Source organism: Oncorhynchus masou, chromosome 5 (genome assembly GCF_036934945.1).
Source record: "Oncorhynchus masou masou isolate Uvic2021 chromosome 5, UVic_Omas_1.1, whole genome shotgun sequence".
Lineage (NCBI taxonomy): Eukaryota > Metazoa > Chordata > Actinopteri > Salmoniformes > Salmonidae > Oncorhynchus > Oncorhynchus masou.
The window spans coordinates 9,834,211-9,853,475 of NC_088216.1; the positions used below are offsets into that span (position 1 = coordinate 9,834,211).

Here is a 19,265-nt window from a genome sequence, read left to right on the forward strand (position 1 = left end):
TGATGGACCATTCCTGAGGTAGTGAGTGTTTTAATAATACTGATGGAAGTGTTTTAATAATACTGATGGACCATTCATGAGGTAGTGAGTGTTTTAATAATACTGATGGACCATTCCTGAGGTAGTGAGTGTTTTAATAATACTGATGGACCATTCCTGAGGTAGTGAGTGTTTTAATAATACTGATGGACCATTCCTGAGGTAGTGAGTGTTTTAATAATACTGATGGACCATTCCTGAGGTAGTGAGTGTTTTAATAATATTGATAGAACATTCATGAGGTAGTGAGTGTTTTAATAATCTTGATGGAACATTTGTGAGGTAGTGACTGTTTTAATAATACTGATGGAACATTCATGAGGTAGTGACTGTTTTTAATGTCAACAGTTTTGATGACTAGTACTGTAGTGGCTAAAGGTTCCTAGATTTAAAATAAATAAAAGCCAAAGAAATTCTAATCTCATTTTATTGGTCACATTCACATGTTTAACAGATATTTATTGCGAGTGTAGCGAAAATGTGCTTCTAGTTCCGACAGTGCAGCAATATCTAACTAGCAATATCTAATAATTCCACAACAACTACTCAATACACCCACATCTATGTAAAGGAATGGAATAAGAATATATAAACTTATTTTACCTTTATTTAACTTGGCAAGTTAAGGTTCACTGCTTTGTTCAGGGGCAGAACGACACATTTTTACATTGTCAGCTCGAGTATTCAATCTTGCAACCTTTCGGTTACTAGTCCAACGCTCTAACCACTAAGCTACCTGTCGCCCATAAATATATGGGTGAGCAATGACAGAGCCGCATGGGCAAGATGCAATAGATGGTATAAAATACTGTATGAAGTGAGTAATGCAAGACATGTCAACATTATTAAAGTGGCATTATTTAAGGGGACATTTACAAATAAAGGTGCCAAATACAGGTTTAGTTCCAATGCTTTTCCATTGATGAGATAAGAGGTTACTGTTGCTGTCAAATTATATTTACTACTTACAGAATGAACCCAACAAGCACATTCAGTTCCTTGGAAGTTGTGGGAACATGTGTTTTTGGTTTCCCATAGGGAACGAAGAAATACATTTCCTGCCCGGCCAGACAGAGAGTGATGCTTCCCTAGCTGGCTATCCAACACTGGAACTAGTCAAAGTGTTTTTATACATTTATTTCAGCTGGTGTAACTGCTAAACTGCTTGCTAACTGTACTGCATGACTGTAGTGGGTTTACTAACACGTTAGTTCTAGTAGCTATGTTGACTTGACGTTAGCTGATATGGTGACAACAATGCAGACTGTGTGTAGCGGTTAGCTGCTATCCCAGCGGGCAAAACAAAGTCCTTTTGACATCTTATTCTGGGTATATTCTGGTCACGACATCATCTTGTTTTATAAGTCTTTATTTTTTACCCCAAAAATATGTATTTTCCTTAACATCTTCCCAAATGACTCAAACCAGACGTCATCTCTCATGGCATTCGTTATTTAAAACACATGTTATAATATTGCATTTTCTTTGGCACATGCACAGATAGGGTTTACCTGTGTATAGCACATGCCCTTTTACCCTTCCTGTCTCTAAAGTGCCCTTTTTGGTGATGGCATAATTTCACCCCCAATTGCTTTCTGTATACATTGTTCAGTCGTTGTTCTGAATCCATTGTTTGCAAGTCTTTATTAAATCCTCATCTATGCTTCAGAAACGGAAGGTTGGCCGCGCGTCTTGACAATTGGTCAATATCCAAATCGTCAGCACTGGGACGCAAAGGCTAGCGCCATTATCCAGATTAGTGACAAGAAAAAAAACTTGTTTCATTTCCTTTAGCTTTTTTTGTCTGACAAAAACTGAGTAGGCCTACGTTCATCATCCAATATAACAGAGTTCAGTACTAAATACAGTTTTTCTACTGACTCATGATTGCTAGGACAATAGGCTACCTGAGAAGTGTATGCATCATTGTCATAATTCAGATAGACCTAGTTTGGGTGGCTACTGACTATGTGTCTAAAGATAAACATTTGTAACATCGCACTGACTTCAATATTATGGGCATGAAGATGTAACATATGCTGGTGAATTTATTAAGATATTTGTGAGGAAGAAAAGTTGTTTCTGCTCTGGACTCCAGTGATGTGACATGATATATCCCTAGTTGTTTCTGCTCTGGACTCCAGAGATGTGACATGATATATCCCTAGTTGTTTCTGCTCTGGACTCCAGAGATGTGACATGATATATCCCTAATTGTTTCTGCTCTGGACTCCAGAGATGTGACATGATATACCCCTAGTTGTTTCTGCTCTGGACTCCAGTGATGTGACATATATCCCTAGTTGTTTCTGCTCTGGACTCCAGAGATGTGAAATGATATATCCCAGTTTTGGAGTTGGACTCCAGTGATGTGACATGATATAAGTTGTTTCTGCTCTGGACTCCAGAGATGTGACATGATATATACTAGTTGTTTCTGCTCTGGACTCCAGTGATGTGACATGATATATAGTTGTTTCTGCTCTGGACTCCAGAGATGTGACATTATATAGTAGTTGTTTCTGCTCTGGACTCCAGTGATGTGACATGATATATCCCTAGTTGTTTCTGCTCTGGACTCCAGAGAATGACATGATATATCCCTAGTTGTTTCTGACAATCTGGACTCCAGTGATGTGACATGATATATCTTAGTTGTTTCTGCTCTGGACTCCAGCGATGTGACATGATATATCCCTAGTTGTTTCTGCTCTGGACTCCAGAGATGTGACATGATATATCCCTAGTTGTTTCTGCTCTGGACTCCAGTGATGTGACATGATATATGGTAGTTGTTTCTGCTCTGGACTCCAGTAGATGTGACATGATATATCTTAGTTGTTTCTGCTCTGGACTCCAGTGACGTGACATGATATATCTAGTTGTTTCTGCTCTGGACTCCAGTGAATGTGACATGATATATCCCTAGTTGTTTCTGCTCTGGACTCCAGTGCAGTGACATGATATATCCCTAGTTGTTTCTGCTCTGGACTCCAGTGATGTGACATGATATAAGTTGTTTCTGCTCTGACTAAAAGATGTGACATGATATATCCCTAGTTGTTTCTGCTCTGGACTCCAGAGATGTGACATGATATATCCCTAATTGTTTCTGCTCTGGACTCCAGAGATGTGACATGATATATCCCTAATTGTTTCTGCTCTGGACTCCAGAGATGTGACATGATATAAGTTGTTTCTGCTCTGGACTCCAGTGATGTGACATATATCTCCTAGTTGTTTCAGTTCTGGACTCCAGAGATGGGATCCCTAGTTGTTTCCTCAGACTAAAGTATGCTCCAGACAGACCAGTGTGACATGATATATCCCTAGTTGTTTCTGCTCTGGACTCCAGAGATGTGACATGACAGATCCCTAGTTGTTTCTGCTCTGGACTCCAGTGATGTGACATGATATATCCCTAGTTGTTTCTGCTCTGGACTCCAGAGATGTGACATGATATATCCCTAGTTGTTTCTGCTCTGGACTCCAGTGATGTGACATGATATATCCCTAGTTGTTTTACTGGACTCCAGTGATGTGACATGATATATCCCTAGTTGTTTCTGCTCTGGACTCCAGTGATGTGACATGATATATCCCTAGTTGTTTCTGCTCTGGACTCCAGAGATGTGACAGACAGACCAGTTGTTTCTGCTCTGGACTCCAGTGATGTGACATGATATATATATTTTTTTTACCTTTATTTTACTAGGCAAGTCAGTTAAGAACAAATTCTTATTTTCAGACGGCCTAGGAACAGTGGGTTAACTGCCTGTTCAGGGACAGACGACAGATTTTGTACCTTGTCAGCTCGGGGATTTCAACTTGCAACTTAAAGTTACTAGTCCAACGACTAACCACCAGTTACAGGCCCCAAAATACCTCAGTTGATATTTGCTGCCAGACATGAAGACCACAGTTTGCTCCAGTCTTGCCAGGCTGTAATGAAGCAACATTTGGAGGACCTCAGACTAAAGTATGCTCCAGACAGACCAGTTACAGGAAAAGGGACCTCCTATTACATTATATAGTAATGGTAGGCTACAGACAATCTTATATAGTAATGGTAGGCTACAGACAATCTTATATTTTCACTGGAATTCTGTTGGTCATTGTGCAGTATCTATTCAGGTTCAAAATAGTTGTAACAAAATTAAATTGTAAAATTGTGCTGCTTTCCCCTTTTATTGTAAATCATTTCTCAACCAGTCTGAGACCCACAGTTACAGGAGAAGGGACCTCAGACTAAAGTATGCTACAGACAGACCAGTTACAGGAAAAGGACCTCAGACTAAAGTATGCTCCAGACAGACCACAGTTACAGGAAAAGGGACCTCAGACTAAAGTATGCTCCAGACAGACCACAGTTACAGGAAAAGGGACCTCAGACTAAATATGCTCCAGACAGACCAGTTACAGGAAAAGGGACCTCAGACTAAAGTATGCTCCAGACAGACCACAGTTACAGGAGAAGGGACCTCAGACTAAAGTATGCTCCAGACAAACCATTTACAGGAGAAGGGACTAAAGTATGCCAGACAGACCAGTTACAGGTACCTCAGCTAAAGTATGCTACAGACAGACCAGTTACAGGAAAAGGGACCTCAGACTAAAGTATGCTCCAGACAGCAATACCAGGAACAGACAGGCTCCAGACAGACCAGTTACAGGAAAAGGGACCTCAGACTAAAGTATGCTCCAGACAGACCACAGTTACAGGAAAAGGGACCTCAGACTAAAGTATGCTCCAGACAGACCAGTTACAGGAAAAGGGACCTCAGACTAAAGGCTCCAGACAGACCACAGTTACAGGAAAAGGGACCTCAGACTAAAGTATGCTCCAGACAGACCAGTTACAGGAAAAGGGACCTCAGACTAAAGTATGCTCCAGACAGACCACAGTTACAGGAAAAGGGACCTCAGACTTATTCCAGCAGACCAGTTACAGGAAAAGGGACCTCAGACTAAAGTATGCTCCAGACAGACCAGTTACAGGAAAAGGGACCTCAGACTGTTAGATAAAGTATGCTCCAGACAGACCAGTTACAGGAAAAGGGACCTCAGACTAAAGTATGCTCCAGACAGACCACAGTTACAGGAAAAGGGACCTCAGACTAAAAGGTATGCTCCAGACAGACCACAGTTACAGGAAAAGGGACCTCAGACTAAAGTATGCTCCAGACAGACCACAGTTACAGGAAAAGGGACCTCAGACTAAAGTATGCTCCAGACAGACCACAGTTACAGGAAAAGGACCTCAGACCAAAGTATGCTCCTTATTACAGACCAGGGTTAGAAACTCCAGACAGACCAGTTATTAGGAAAATACCTCAGACTAAAGTAACTCCAGACAGACCAGTTACAGGAAAAGGGACCTCAGACTAAAGTATGCTCCAGACAGACCAGTTACAGGAAAAGGGACCTCAGACTAAAGTATGCTCCAGACAGTACCAGTTACAGGAAAAGGGACCTCAGACTAAAGTATGCTCCAGACAGACCAGTTACAGGAAAAGGGACCTCAGACTAAAGTATGCTCCAGACAGACCAATACCAGTTACAGGAAAAGGGACCTCAGACTAAAGTATGCTCCAGACAGACCAGTTACAGGAAAAGGGACCTCAGACTAAAGTATGCTCCAGACAGACCAGTTACAGGAAAAGGGACCTCAGACTAAAGTATGCTCCAGACAGACCAGTTACAGGAAAAGGGGACCTCAGACTAAAGTATGCTCCAGACAGACCAGTTACAGGAAAAGGGACCTCAGACTAAAGTATGCTCCAGACAGACCAGTTACAGGAAAAGGGACCTCAGACTAAAGTATGCTCCAGACAGACCAGTTACAGGAAAAGGGACCTCAGACTAAAGCAAACTCCAGACAGACCAGTTACAGGAAAAGGGATCAGACTAAAGTATGCTCTAGACAGACCAGTTACAGGAAAAGGACCTCAGACTAAAGTTATTGCTCCAGACAGACCAGTTACAGGAAAAGGGACCTCAGACTAAAGTATTCCAGACAGACCAGTTACAGGAAAAGGACTCAGACTAAAGTATGCTCCAGACAGACCAGTTACAGGAAACCAGGGTTAGAAAGGACCTCAGATTAAAGTACTCCAGACAGGTTAGAAAACGGTCAGACTAAAGTATGCTCCAGAGCAAGACCTAGTTACAGGAAAACGGACCTCAGACTAAAGTATGCTCCAGACAATACCAGTTAGGGAAAACGGAACCTATTACATTATTATTATTGGGAGGTCATAAACTGGTCATATTTTGGGTTAGGAATAAGATGGCTTATTAGCAATAAAGGGTTAGAACCAGTACTGGCTTATTAGCAATACCTAGGGTTAGAACCAAGGTACAGGGCTTATTAGCAATACCTAGGGTTAGAACCAAGGTACTGGCTTATTAGCAATACCTAGGGTTAGAACCAAGGTACTGGCTTATTAGCAATACCTAGGGTTAGAACCAAGGTACTGGCTTATTACTGGCATGTTATTCAGCAATACCTAGGGTTAGAACTAAGGTACTGGCTTATTAGCAATACCTAGGGTTAGAACCAAGGTACTGGCTTATTAGCAATACCTAGGGTTAGAACCAAGGTACTGGCTTATTAGCAGTACCTAGGGTTAGAACCACGGTACTCCAGGCTTATTAGCAATACCTAGGGTTAGAACCACGGTACTGGCTTATTAGCAATACCTAGGGTTAGAACCAATGTACCCAACCTCCAGGCATGTTATTAGCAGTACCTCCAGGGTTAGAACCACGGTACCTCCAGGCATGTTCATATCACCAATACCTAGGGTTAGAACCAATGTACCTCCAGGCTTATTAGCAATACTCCAGGGTTGCTCATATCACCACCTACCCAACCTCCAGGCATGTTCATATCACCACCTACCCAACAATACCAGGGTTGTTCAATCACCTCCTATCAGCCAACCTCCAGGCATGTTCATATCACCACCTACCCAACCTCCAGGCATGTTCATATCACCTCCTACCCAACCTCCAGGCGTGTTCATATCACCTCCTACCCAACCTCCAGGCATGTTCATATCACCACCTCCTACCCAACCTCCAGGCATGTTCATATCACCACCTCCTACCCAACCGCCAGGCATGTTCATATCACCTCCTACCCAACCTCCAGGCATGTTCATATCACCACCTACCCAACCTCCAGGCATGTTCATATCACCACCTACCCAAGGAGGTACCAGGTAGTAACGAGGCTATATACAAGGAGTACCGGGTCAATGTGCTGAGGTACCAGGTAGTTGAGGTGATTGAGGTAATATGTACAGTCAAAAGTTTGGACACACCTACTCATTCAAGGATTTTTCTTTAGTTTGTACTATTTTCTACATTGTAGAATAATTGTGAAGACATCAAATCTATGAAATAACACAAATGGAATCATGTAGTAACCAAAAAAAGTGTTCATCGAATAATGCTAATGTGAACATTCATGTGGTGGTCTATGTTTTTCATGTCAACATCTTATCAATGTCATCAGAACAATGTCATTTCATTTTTACACTCTTAACTTGACGCGGACTAGTACAACAGATTAACTTAAATGACAAAATGAAAGAAGTTTCAAGGTTAGAATCAATGGTTCCATGAGGCTCAGCTGGTAGATCGTGGTGCTTGCAACGCCCGGGGTTGTGAGTTCGATTCTCACGGGGGACCAGTACAAAAATGTAATGCACTCAGTACTGTAGGTCGATCTGGATTCTGCCCCAATAGATCCACAGACGACACAATCGCCATCACACTGCCTTATCCAATCTCTCCTTATCCCAGTCTGCTGTCCCCACATGCTTCAACATGTCCACCATTGTTCATGTACCCCAAAAAAGCAAAGGTAACTGAACTAAATGACTATCGTCCTGTAGCACTCACTTCTGTCATCGTGAAGTGCTTTGAGAGACTAGTCAAGGATCATATCACCTCTACCTGACACCCTAGACCCACTTCAATTTGCTTACCGCCCCATTAGATCCACAGACAATGCAGTCGTCATCACACCGCCTTATCCCGTCCGGACAAAAGGAATACCTAAGTCAGAACGCTGTTCATTGGCTATAGCTCGGCATTCAACACCATAGTACCCCCCCGAGCTCATCACTAAGCTCGAGGCCCTGGGTCTGAACCCCGCCCTGTGTAACTAGGTCCTGGACTTCATGACAGGCCGCCCCCAGTTGGTGAAGGTAGGAAACAACACCACCACTGATCCTCAACACAGGGGCCCCACAAGGATGTGTGCTTAGCCCCCTCCTGTTCACCCATGACTGCGTGGCCATGCACACCTCTAACTCAAATCATCAAGTCTGCAGACAACACAACAGTAGTAGGCCTGATTCCCAACAATGACGAGACAGCCTACAGAGTGGAGGTGAGGGCCCTGGCAGAGTGGTGCCAGGAAAATAACCTCTCCCTCAACGTCAACAAAACACAACGTGGTGAAGGCACAGCAGCGCCTCTTCAACCTCAGGAAGCTGAAGAAATTCGGCATGACCCCTAAGACCCTCAAACTTTTACAGATGCACCATTGAGAGCATTCGGTCTGTAGCACCGGCTGGTACGGCAACTGCACCGCCTGCAACCACAGAGCTCTCTAGAGGGTGGTATGGCCTACCCAACGCATCACAGGCGGAACATTGCCTGCCCTCCAGGACACCTACAGCACCCGATGTCACAGGAAGGCCAAAAATATCATCAACCACCCGAGCCACTGCCTGTTCACCCTGCTATCATCCAGAATGTCGATGTCAGTACAGATGCATCAAAGCTGGAACCGAGAGACTTCTAAAAACAGCTTCTATCTCAAGGCCATCAGACTGTTAAATAGCCATCACTAGCCGGCTACCACCCAAATACTCAACCCTGCACCTTAGAGGCTGCTGCCCTATAGACATAGACATGGAATCACTGGTCACTTTAATAATGTTTACATACTGCTTTACTCATATGTATATACTGTATTCTATTCTACTGTATTTAGTCAATGCCAGCTACTCTGACATTGCTAGTCCTAAAATGTATATATTTCATTCTTTTAGATATGTGTATTGATGTAAATTGTTAGATACTACTGCACTGTTGGAGCTAGGAACAAGCATTTTGCTACACCCACAATAACATCTGCTAAATATGTGCATGTGACCAATAAAATGTGATTTGATAAGCATCTGCTGATTGACAAACATATGAAATGTAAGAAATGCACGTTACATTTTTTAAATTTTATTGAATTTGAAAAAAAAAAATCATACATACAATCTACCTGCAGTGAAGCCACTCAATATTTACATTGCATTCAGTCATCTAGCAGCCAATCCCATCCAAAGCGACCCACAACAGTAACTTGGGTCAAGCGCCACGCCAAGGGGCAAATTGACAGATCTCACACCCAGTCGAATCAGGGACCCAAACCAGCAACCTCTCGGGCCACCGGCCCAAGGTCTCAAACGCCAGGCCACCAACCATCCAAGACCCACACACAGCCCCCCCCCCCAAAAAAAACCCTCTTGTCAACATCCTGGTACTCAAATGAAACTGGTATACTTACCTATTGATGCTATTTTTGTTTCTCCACCAGTTTTGATCCTGATCTAATAATTTACACTTTGCAATATCCAAATCATGCATCCAATCAAACGTCTTTAGTATCTGAGAACCCAAATCATATCCAATAGGTTTCAAGGTTAGAATCTAGAAATGTACATTCTATTCATCTGTAATAATAATTTACATTTTTAAATACCAACATTCAAATCTATACTTCATAATTAATACACATTTAAAAATATATATTTTGATTTGAGATATTTATCATGTCTTAAAGAAAAACAAAAGTAACCCTGTTTTTGAGTAAGCTTTCGTATACATTGATATGATGTGGCATAAACCAAAACACAATATCTTAAGTCAATGTGATTTCAGGTCCTCTGACAGGGAAAATGTATTTCCACACTGAGAGCATTGGAAAGGCTTCTCTCCATAGTGCCCTCTTTCATGCACTTTCAGGTTCCCTGCATTTCTAAAACTCTTTCCACACTGGGAGTAGTGGAAAGGCATCTCTCCTGTTGTGTGTCATCTCATGCATTTTCAAGTTCCCTAACTAGGTAAAACTTTTCCACAGTGTGTGTCCACTCATGTGATTTCAGGGAGCCTAGCTGGGAAAATCTATTTCCACAGTCTGAGCAGTGGTAGGGCTTCTCCCCTGTGTGTTCGCTCATGCGTTTTTCAGATTCCCTAACCAAGTAAACCCCTCCGCACTGGGAGCAGTGGAAAGGCTTCTATCATTCTCCTGTGTGTGTCATTTCATGCTTTTTCAAGGTCCCTAACTGGCTAAAACTTTTTCCACACTGGGAGCAGCTGAAAGGCTTTCCTCCTGTGTGTGTCATCTCATGCATTTTCAGGTTCCATGAATGGGTAAAACTTTTCCCACACAAGGAGCAGTGGAATGGTTGTTCTCCTGGGTGTATTCTCTCGTGATCTCTCAGATGCGCTGACTGAATAAATCTCTTTCCACATTGGTCACATTGGAAAGGCCTCTCTACTAAGTGCGTTCTCTCATGTTTTTTCAGGTCCCCAGATGAGAAAAATTCTTTTCCACACTGGGAGCATAGATATGGCTTCTTCCCAGTGTGTGTTCTTTCATGCAGTTTTAGATTGCCCGAGTGTCCAAAACCCTTTCCACACTGGGAGCATAGATATGGCTTCTCTCCAGTGTGTGTTCTTTCATGCACTTTTAGATGCCCTGAGAGTCTAAAACCCTTTCCACACTGGGAGCATTGATATGGCTTCTCTCCTGTATGTATCATCTCATGCGTTTTCAGGTTACCCGAGTGTCTAAAACACTTTCCACACTGGGAGCAGTGGTGTGGTCTTGCTGGTTTGGTCTTCTGTGGGTCTGGTTCCCCTGAAGGACTTTTCCCTCTGTGAGAGTCTGGTCTTTCACCTGCTGAAGACAAACAGAATATTTGGTTAAACAGAGAGACTTGAAAGAAACCTCTACATCAGTGGTTCCTAAATGTTTTATAGTCTCGTACCCCTTCAAAACATTCGACCTCTGGCTGCGAATCCTCCTCTTAGCACCAGGGTCAGCACAGTCTCAAATGTTTTTTCAAACTCTCAAATCATTGTAAGCCTGCCACACACACACTATACGATGCATTTATTAAACATAAGAATGAGTTTGTCGCAACCCGGCTCGTGGGAAGTGACAAAGAGCTGTTATAGTACCAGGGCACAAATAATAATAATCAATAATGTTATACTTTATTTAGCCATCTCACATAGAAAACTTTATTTGTTCATCGAAAATTCTCCACTGTATATGATGCTTCTAGCCCCTTTTTATTAAATGGCTTCTACAAGGTTTAAACTAGACTAGATCTCCTCAATAAAATGACTCATCTTCAAGACCCTGGTGCTTGGTTACGGAGCAGTAAGGGGGGGAACTGCTCCTCCTCCTTCTAATACCTTGACTTTGTTGTCCTTTAACTTCTTGGTGACGGGGGGGGGGTAGTATTGAGTAGCTTGGATGAATAAGGTTCCCAAGTGAACCTCCTGCTACACCTTAGCCATAAAAGCTAGAATATGCATATATTAATATATTTGGATAGAAAACACTGAAGTTTCTAAAACTGTTTGAATGATGTCTGTGAGTATAACAGAACTCATATGGCAGGCGAAAACCTGAGAAAAAAATCCAACCAGGAAGTGGGAAATCTGAGGTTTGTAGTTTTTCAACTCAGCTCCTATTGAAGATACAGCGGGATATTGGTCATGTTGCACTTCCTAAGGCTTCCACTATATGTCAACTGTCTTTAGAAACTTGTTTGAGGCTTCTACTGTAAAGGAGGGGCTCATAAGGGCTGTTTGAGTCAGTGGTCTGGGAGAGTGCCACGGGTTCGTGACGCGGTCATGAGAGTTAGCTCCCCTTCCATTGATTTTCTACAGACAAAGGAATTCTCCGGTTGGAACATTGTTGAAGATTCATGTTAAAACCATCCTAAAGATTGATTCTATACATCGTTTGACATGTTTCTACGGACTGTAATGGAACTTGACATTTCGTGTGCTCCTAGTGAACACGCTTCATGACTTTGGATTTGTTTACAAAACATGCTAACAAAAGTAGCTATTTGGACAAAAACATTTATTGTGAAACTGGGATTCCTGGGAGTGCATTCTGATGAAGATCATCAAAGTTAAGTGAATATTTATAATGCTATTTCTGACTAATGTTGGCTACACAACATGGCGGATATTTCTCTGGCTGGTTTGGGTTCTGAGCGCCGTTCTCAGATTATGCTTTTTCCGTAAAGTTTTTTTGAAATCTGACACAGCGGTTGCAAGAAGAAGTTTATCTGAAGTTCCATGTATAATAGTTGTATTTTTTATCAATGTTTATTATGAGTATTTCTGTGAATTGATGTGGCTCTCTCCAAAATCACCGCATGTTTTGGAACTACTGAACATAACACGCCAATGTAAAATGAGATTTTTGGATATAAATATGCACTTTATCGAACAAAACATACGTGTATTATGTAACATGAAGCCCTATGAGTGTCATCTGATGAAGATCATCAAAGGTTAGTGATTAATTTTATCTATATTTCTGCTTTTTGTGACTCCACTCTTTGGCTGGAAAAATGGCTGTGTTTTTCTGTGACTTGGTGGTGACCTAACATAATCGTTTGTGGTGCTTTCGCTGTAAAGTCTTTTTGAAATCAGACATTGTGGCTGGATTAACGAGAAGTTTATCTTCAAAATGCTGTAAAATACTTGTATGCTTGAGGAATTTTAATTATGAGATTTTTGTTGTTTTGAATTTGGCATTCTGCACTTTCACTGGCTGTTGGCGGGACGCTACCGTCCCGAATATCCCAGAGTGGTTATTAAGCCATTTTGCCACAACTTTGGGAGTCTGCTAAATGACTCAGTACTGTAGTGGCTCTGGATCAGAGAGTCTGCTAAATGACTCAGTACTGTAAGTCTCCGGATCAGAGAGTCTGCTAAATGGCTAAAATGTAAATATTGAACAGCGGCTGTAGTGTTAAAGTGATAATACCAAATGCTAACCTCTCCTGTTATTGTAATGCTGAGAGGTTAGCATGTCTTGGGGGTATGATATATATATCATGCTAACCTCTCCTGTTATTGTAATGGTGAGAGGTTAGCATGTCTTGTGGGTATGATACATATATAATGCTAACCTCTCCTGTTATTTTAGTGGTGAGAGGTTAGCATGTCTTGTGGGTATGATATATATATAATGCTAACCTCTCCTGTTATTGTAATGGTGAGAGGTTAGCATGTCTTGGGGGTATGATATTTAAGTGACAATACCTGAGTATCCAACGGTGGTTGGAGGATATATTTTAGCACAGGTGTTCTGCCTCGGACCACCCCAACCGTGCCAATATATAATATATACAACGGTTTAGCAACATATTCAAATAATAACTGATATATTTTTCCTTAAACGTTATTTTAAATAAATTATTTCATACCATTTCATCCTTCCATGTGACATAGTCCTGACAGAAATCTAGGGTTGCTACCCATGGCAGTTCGGTTGCTAGAGATGCGCCCCCATCGCTTAATCATTTTGTTCCCCATCTATGGACGCAACCTAGTAGTTTGTTTTAAAAAGGTCCCGTTGCCAATTGCCATGCTGGCTGGCATCCCTCTTATCCCTTGCTTGCTAGCTTGCCATCTACGGCTAACACTGTCACATCAAACAAATGTATCCAGAATAACAGCAAAAGTAGCCGTATTTGCCTTTAAGCTGGCTGAACAAAAATATAAAAACGCAACATAATCCATCCACCTGACAGGTGTGGCATATCAAGAAGCTGATTAAAACAGCATGATCATTACAGAGGTGCGTCTTGTGCTGGGGACAATAAAAAGGTCACTCTAAAATGTGCAGTTTTGCCACACAACACAATGCCACAGATGTCTCAAGTTGAGGGAACTTGCAATTGTCATGATGACGGGCAGAAAGTCCATAACAGCTGTTAGAGATTTAAATGTTCATTTCTCTACAATAAGCCGTCTCCAACTTAATGTTAGAAAACGTGGCAGTGTGCCCAACCGGCCTCACAACCGCAGACCATGTGTAACCAAGCCATCCCAGGATCTCCACATCCAGCATGAACGTCTGAGGCCAGTCACCCAGACAGCGGTTGAAACTGTGGTTTTTCCACAACCCGAACAATTTCTGCAAACTATCAGAAACCGTCGCAGAGAAGCTCATCCGTGTGTGCATCGTCCTCACCAGGGTCTTGACCTGAGTGTAGTTCGGTGTTGTAACAAGACTTCAGTGGGCCACTGGAGAAGTGTGCTCAATGTTTGAATCCCGGGTTTCAACTGTACCAGGCAGATGGCAGAAAGCGTGTATGGCGTCGTGTGAGCGAGCGAGCGGTTTGCGGATGTCAACGTTGTGGACAGAGTGCCCCATGGTGGCAGTGGGGTTATGACGTTGGACAAGCGTCAGATACAGATAAAGAACAATTGCATTTTTAATCAGCGGCAATTTGAATGTACATTGACATTGGCTCGACTTGTACGCCAGTGTTCCAGTTCCTGCCAACATCCAGCAACTTCGCACAGCCATTGAAGAGGAGTGGGGCAACATTCCACTTCGCACAGCCATTGAAGAGGAGGGGGGCAACATTCCACTTCGCACAGCCATTGAAGAGGAGTGGGGCAACATTCCATTGCACAGCCAGGAGAAGAGGGGGCAACATTCCACAATTTGCACAGCCATTGAAGAGGAGGGGGGGCAACATTCCACAACTTTGCACAGCCATTGAAGAGGAGTGGGGCAACATTGCACAGCCATTGAAGAGGAGGGGGCAACATTCCACAATCAACTTTGCACAGCCATTGAAGAGGGGGCAACATTCCACAATCAACTTTGCACAGCCATTGAAGAGGAGTGGGGCAACATTCCACAATCAACTTTGCACAGCCATTGAAGAGGAGGGGGCAACATTCCACAATCAACTTTCGCACAGCCATTGAAGAGGAGGGGGCAACATTCCACAATCAACTTTGCACAGCCATTGAAGAGGACTTTGCACAGCCATTGAAGAGGAGGGGGGGGCAACATTCACAATCATTCCACTTGCACAGCCATTGAAGAGGAGGGGGCAACATTTGCACAGCCATTGAAATGGGGCAACATTTCAACTTCGCACAGCCACAGCCATTGAAGAGGAGGGGGCAACATTCCACAATCAACTTCGCACAGCCATTGAAGAGGAGTGGGGCAACATTCCACAATCAACTTTGCACAGCCATTGAAGAGGAGGGGGCAACATTCCACAATCAACTTCGCACAGCCATTGAAGAGGAGGGGGCAACATTCCACAATCATTGAAGAGGAGTGGGGCAACATTCCACAATCACTTCGCACAGCCATTTGAAGCACAGCCATTGAAGAGGAGGGGGCAACATTCCACTTCGCACAGCCATTGAAGAGGAGTGGGGCAACATTCCACAATCAAGCACAGCCATTGAAGAGGAGGCCATTGAAGAGGAGGGGGCAACATTCCACAATCAACTTCGCACAGCCATTGATGAGGAGTGGGGCAACATTCCACAATCAACTTCACACAGCCATTGATCGCACAGCCATTGGAGGGGGGCAACATTCCACAATCAACATTCCGCACAGCCATTGATGAGGAGGAGCCATTGGGGCAACATTCCACAATCAACTTCACACAGCCATTGATGAGGAGGGGGGCAACATTCCACACAGCCATTCAACTTCGCACAGCCATTGAAGAGGAGCCATTGGGGCAACATTCCAGCCATTGAAGAGGAGGGGGCAACATTCCACAATCAACTTCGCACAGCCATTGAAGAGGAGGGGGCAACATTCCACAATCAACTTTGCACAGCCATTGATTGAGGAGGGGGGCAACACAGCCATTGAAGAGGAGAGGGGGCAACATTCCACTTCGCACAGCACAACCATTGAAGAGGAGGGGGGCAACATTCCAACTTCGCACAGCCATTGAAGAGGAGGGGGCAACATTCCACAATCAACTTCGCACAGCCATTGAAGAGGAGCCATTGGAGGGGGGCAACATTCCATCAACTTCGCACAGCCATTGAAGAGGAGGGGGCAACACTTCGCACAGCCATTGAAGGAGGGGGCAACATTCCACAATCAACTTCGCACAGCCATTGTGGGGCAACATTCCACAATCAACTTCGCACAGCCATTGAAGAGGAGGGGGCAACATTCCACAATCACTTCGCACAGCCATTGATGAGGAGCCATTGGGGCAACATTCCACAATCAACTTCGCACAGCCATTGATGAGGAGTGGGGCAACATTCCACAATTCAATCTTCGCACAGCCATTGAAGAGGAGGGGGGCAACATTCATTGAAGAGGAGTGGGGCAATCAACAGCCTGATCATATGCCATTGAAGAGGAGTGGGGGACAATCAACTTTGCACAGCCATTGAGGAGTGGGGCAACATTCCACAATCAACTTGCACAGCCATTTGAGACAAATTGGGGTTATAACAGATACTGACTGGTTTTCTGATCCACACCCCTACTTTTAAAAGCCATTGAAGGGTGATGCATTAAATAATTTAAAAGGTACACTACATTACTTTTGGTCATGTAGTGTACCATTTTAAATTATTATTATTATTATTTTTTTAAATATCTAGTGAAAATGGGCTTCCATAAAGTTGTTCAACAATCTTGGGCAGATGGCCAAGTTCCACATTTTTATTGTCACGTGCACTAATATAGCTAAATGCCTTTCTTGCTTAATGGTTCCCCCAAATCTTTTATTGCATTCTATTCATTCTGGCTTTCGCAGGCTACCTGAGACATGAAACCAATAGCTGGGAGGGCAGACAGGCTGGGCTGAGACATGAAACAGAGAGGTGGACTTGTTCCACATTTTGTTATGTTACAGGCTTATTCTAAAATGAATTAAATAAATGTTTTTCCATCAATCAGGGGCGGCAGGTACCCTAGTGTTTAGAGCGTTGTGCCAGTATCCGAAAGTTTTCTTGATCGAATCCCCAAACTGACAAGGTAGAAAAACTGTCGTTCTGCCCCTGAACAAGGCAGTTAACCAACCCACTGTTCCTAGGCCGTCATTGTAATTAAGAATTTGTTTTTAACTGACTTGCCTTGTTAAATAAAGGTTAAATATCCATAATGACAAAGTGAAAAAATGGTTTTAGATTTTTATGCATTTTTTTATAATAAAAAAAACACAGAAATACCTTATGTACATAAGTATTCAGACCCTTTGGTATGAAACTCAGAATTGAGCTCCAGTGCATCCTGTTTCCATTGATCATCCTTGAGATGTTTCTACAACTTGATTGGAGTCCTCGATTTGACTGATATCTTGTTTAATGAGTTTTTGTAAACAAACTGTACAGTTGGAAAACCTGGTTAAAACAAATGTATCTTATGGATGGTGAGGAACCCTAACCCAATCTACTTACCTCATCCCCATATTGTTTTTATTTACTTTGCTGCTCTTTTGCACACCAGTATCACTACTTTACACACCATCATCTGCTCATCTATCACTCCAGTGTTAATCTGCTAAATTGTAATTACTTTGCTACTATGGCCTATTTATTGCCTTACCACCTCATGCCATTTACACACACTGTATATAGACTTTTTTATATTTTTTATATTGTGTTATTGACTGTGCGCGTGTTTATTCCACGTGTAACTCTGTGTTTCTGTCGCGCTGCTGTCAGTGGTTCTGGATAAGAGCCTCTGCTAAATTACAAAAAAAAATTTTTTTAAGTGTCATGGCGGCCATTTTGTTGTTGTTTGACAAGGTTTTGCTCCTGTTTTTAAAATAGTACTCACTGGTGTTAATCAGATCTCCAGTCTCGTCCTCTTTCACTCTGGAAGCTTCTTCATCGCCTTTCACTGTGACGTCCTTCTCTTCCTCCTCTTCTTTCACGACAATATTAAGCCACAGACCCTGTTTCTCGGTCCAGCAGACGTCCTCTTCTTTAGCAGGCGGGGAGTCCCTTGGTGAGCTCATGGTCAGGGATTTTAGCTAGCTAGTTAGCATAAGCGACTAGCCTTGTGCTAAGTTAGCTAGCTAACTAACAACGTAAATACGGGGTGGGGGAATTGGTTGACTAGTAGCTACGACAGACGTGTGTTTAAAACACATTGACTAATATACACCGAAAACGTCTAAAGAGCTCCAACGTTTCGGCTATGTTGGCTAGCAAGATACCGAGGTGGCTGATTAGCTGTTGTTGAAGAAGCGTCCCGTCCACTACATTTAATGCCACGTCACACTCCGGCAGCATCGCCTGTAAAACGCATATCGCCATCTGCAGACTGGAGTGGGACGGGTAATGCAGTTTAAGGAAATATTTCATTTAAATTTTCATGTTGTTCTTTTGATCAATAACATGTAATATTTTAAGAATTAGATAGCTGATTTTTTCAAGATAGAAAGCTGATTTGTTAGATGTGAACAGACCCCCAAGATATCTGAAATGGTCTGCTACATGGTGTAACAATACATTGTAAAACATCCTACTGCTCCTGCATGGTGTAACAATACATCATGTAGATGTATATAATGAACAGACTAGGTCTATACTGCTCCTACATGGTGTAACAATACATCATGTAGATGTATATAATGAACAGACTAGGTCTATACTGCTCCTACATGGTGTAACAATACATCATGTAGATGTATATAATGAACAGACTAGGTCTATACTGCTCCTAACAATACATCATGTACAGGTGTAACAATACATAATGTATATAAACAGACTAGGTCTATACTGCTCCTACATGGTGTAACAATACATCATGTAGATGTATATAATGAACAGACTAGGTCTATACTGCTCCTACATGGTGTAACAATACATCATGTAGATGTATATAATGAACAGACTAGGTCTATACTGCTCCTACATGGTGTAACAATACATACAGCCACTGCAAAATTATCAGTTTCTCTGGTTTTACCATTTCTAAGTATGTGTTTGGGTCAAATTAACATTTTTGTTTTATTATATTAACTACTGACAACATTTCTCCCAAATAAAAATATTCTCATTTAGAGCATTTATTTGCAGACAATGACAACTCGAATAAGGCAAAGAAAATAAGTTCATATTAATTTTAAACAACACAGTAATAA

At 42.5% G+C, this 19,265-nt stretch overlaps 1 protein-coding gene across 1 annotated transcript; it reads right to left on the minus strand.

Annotated features, from left to right (window-relative positions):
* Positions 1 to 9,278: 9,278 nt before the first annotated feature.
* LOC135532741 (zinc finger protein 239-like) lies at positions 9,279 to 18,394 on the minus strand. The gene is made up of 2 exons (XM_064960191.1): positions 17,951 to 18,394; positions 9,279 to 11,017 (listed from the first exon to the last, which is right to left on the minus strand). The coding sequence occupies exons 1-2, from the start codon at positions 18,129 to 18,131 to the stop codon at positions 10,353 to 10,355; spliced, it is 846 nt and encodes a 281-aa protein (XP_064816263.1). The 5' UTR covers positions 18,132 to 18,394; the 3' UTR covers positions 9,279 to 10,352.
* Between the last annotated feature and the right edge of the window lie 871 nt (positions 18,395 to 19,265).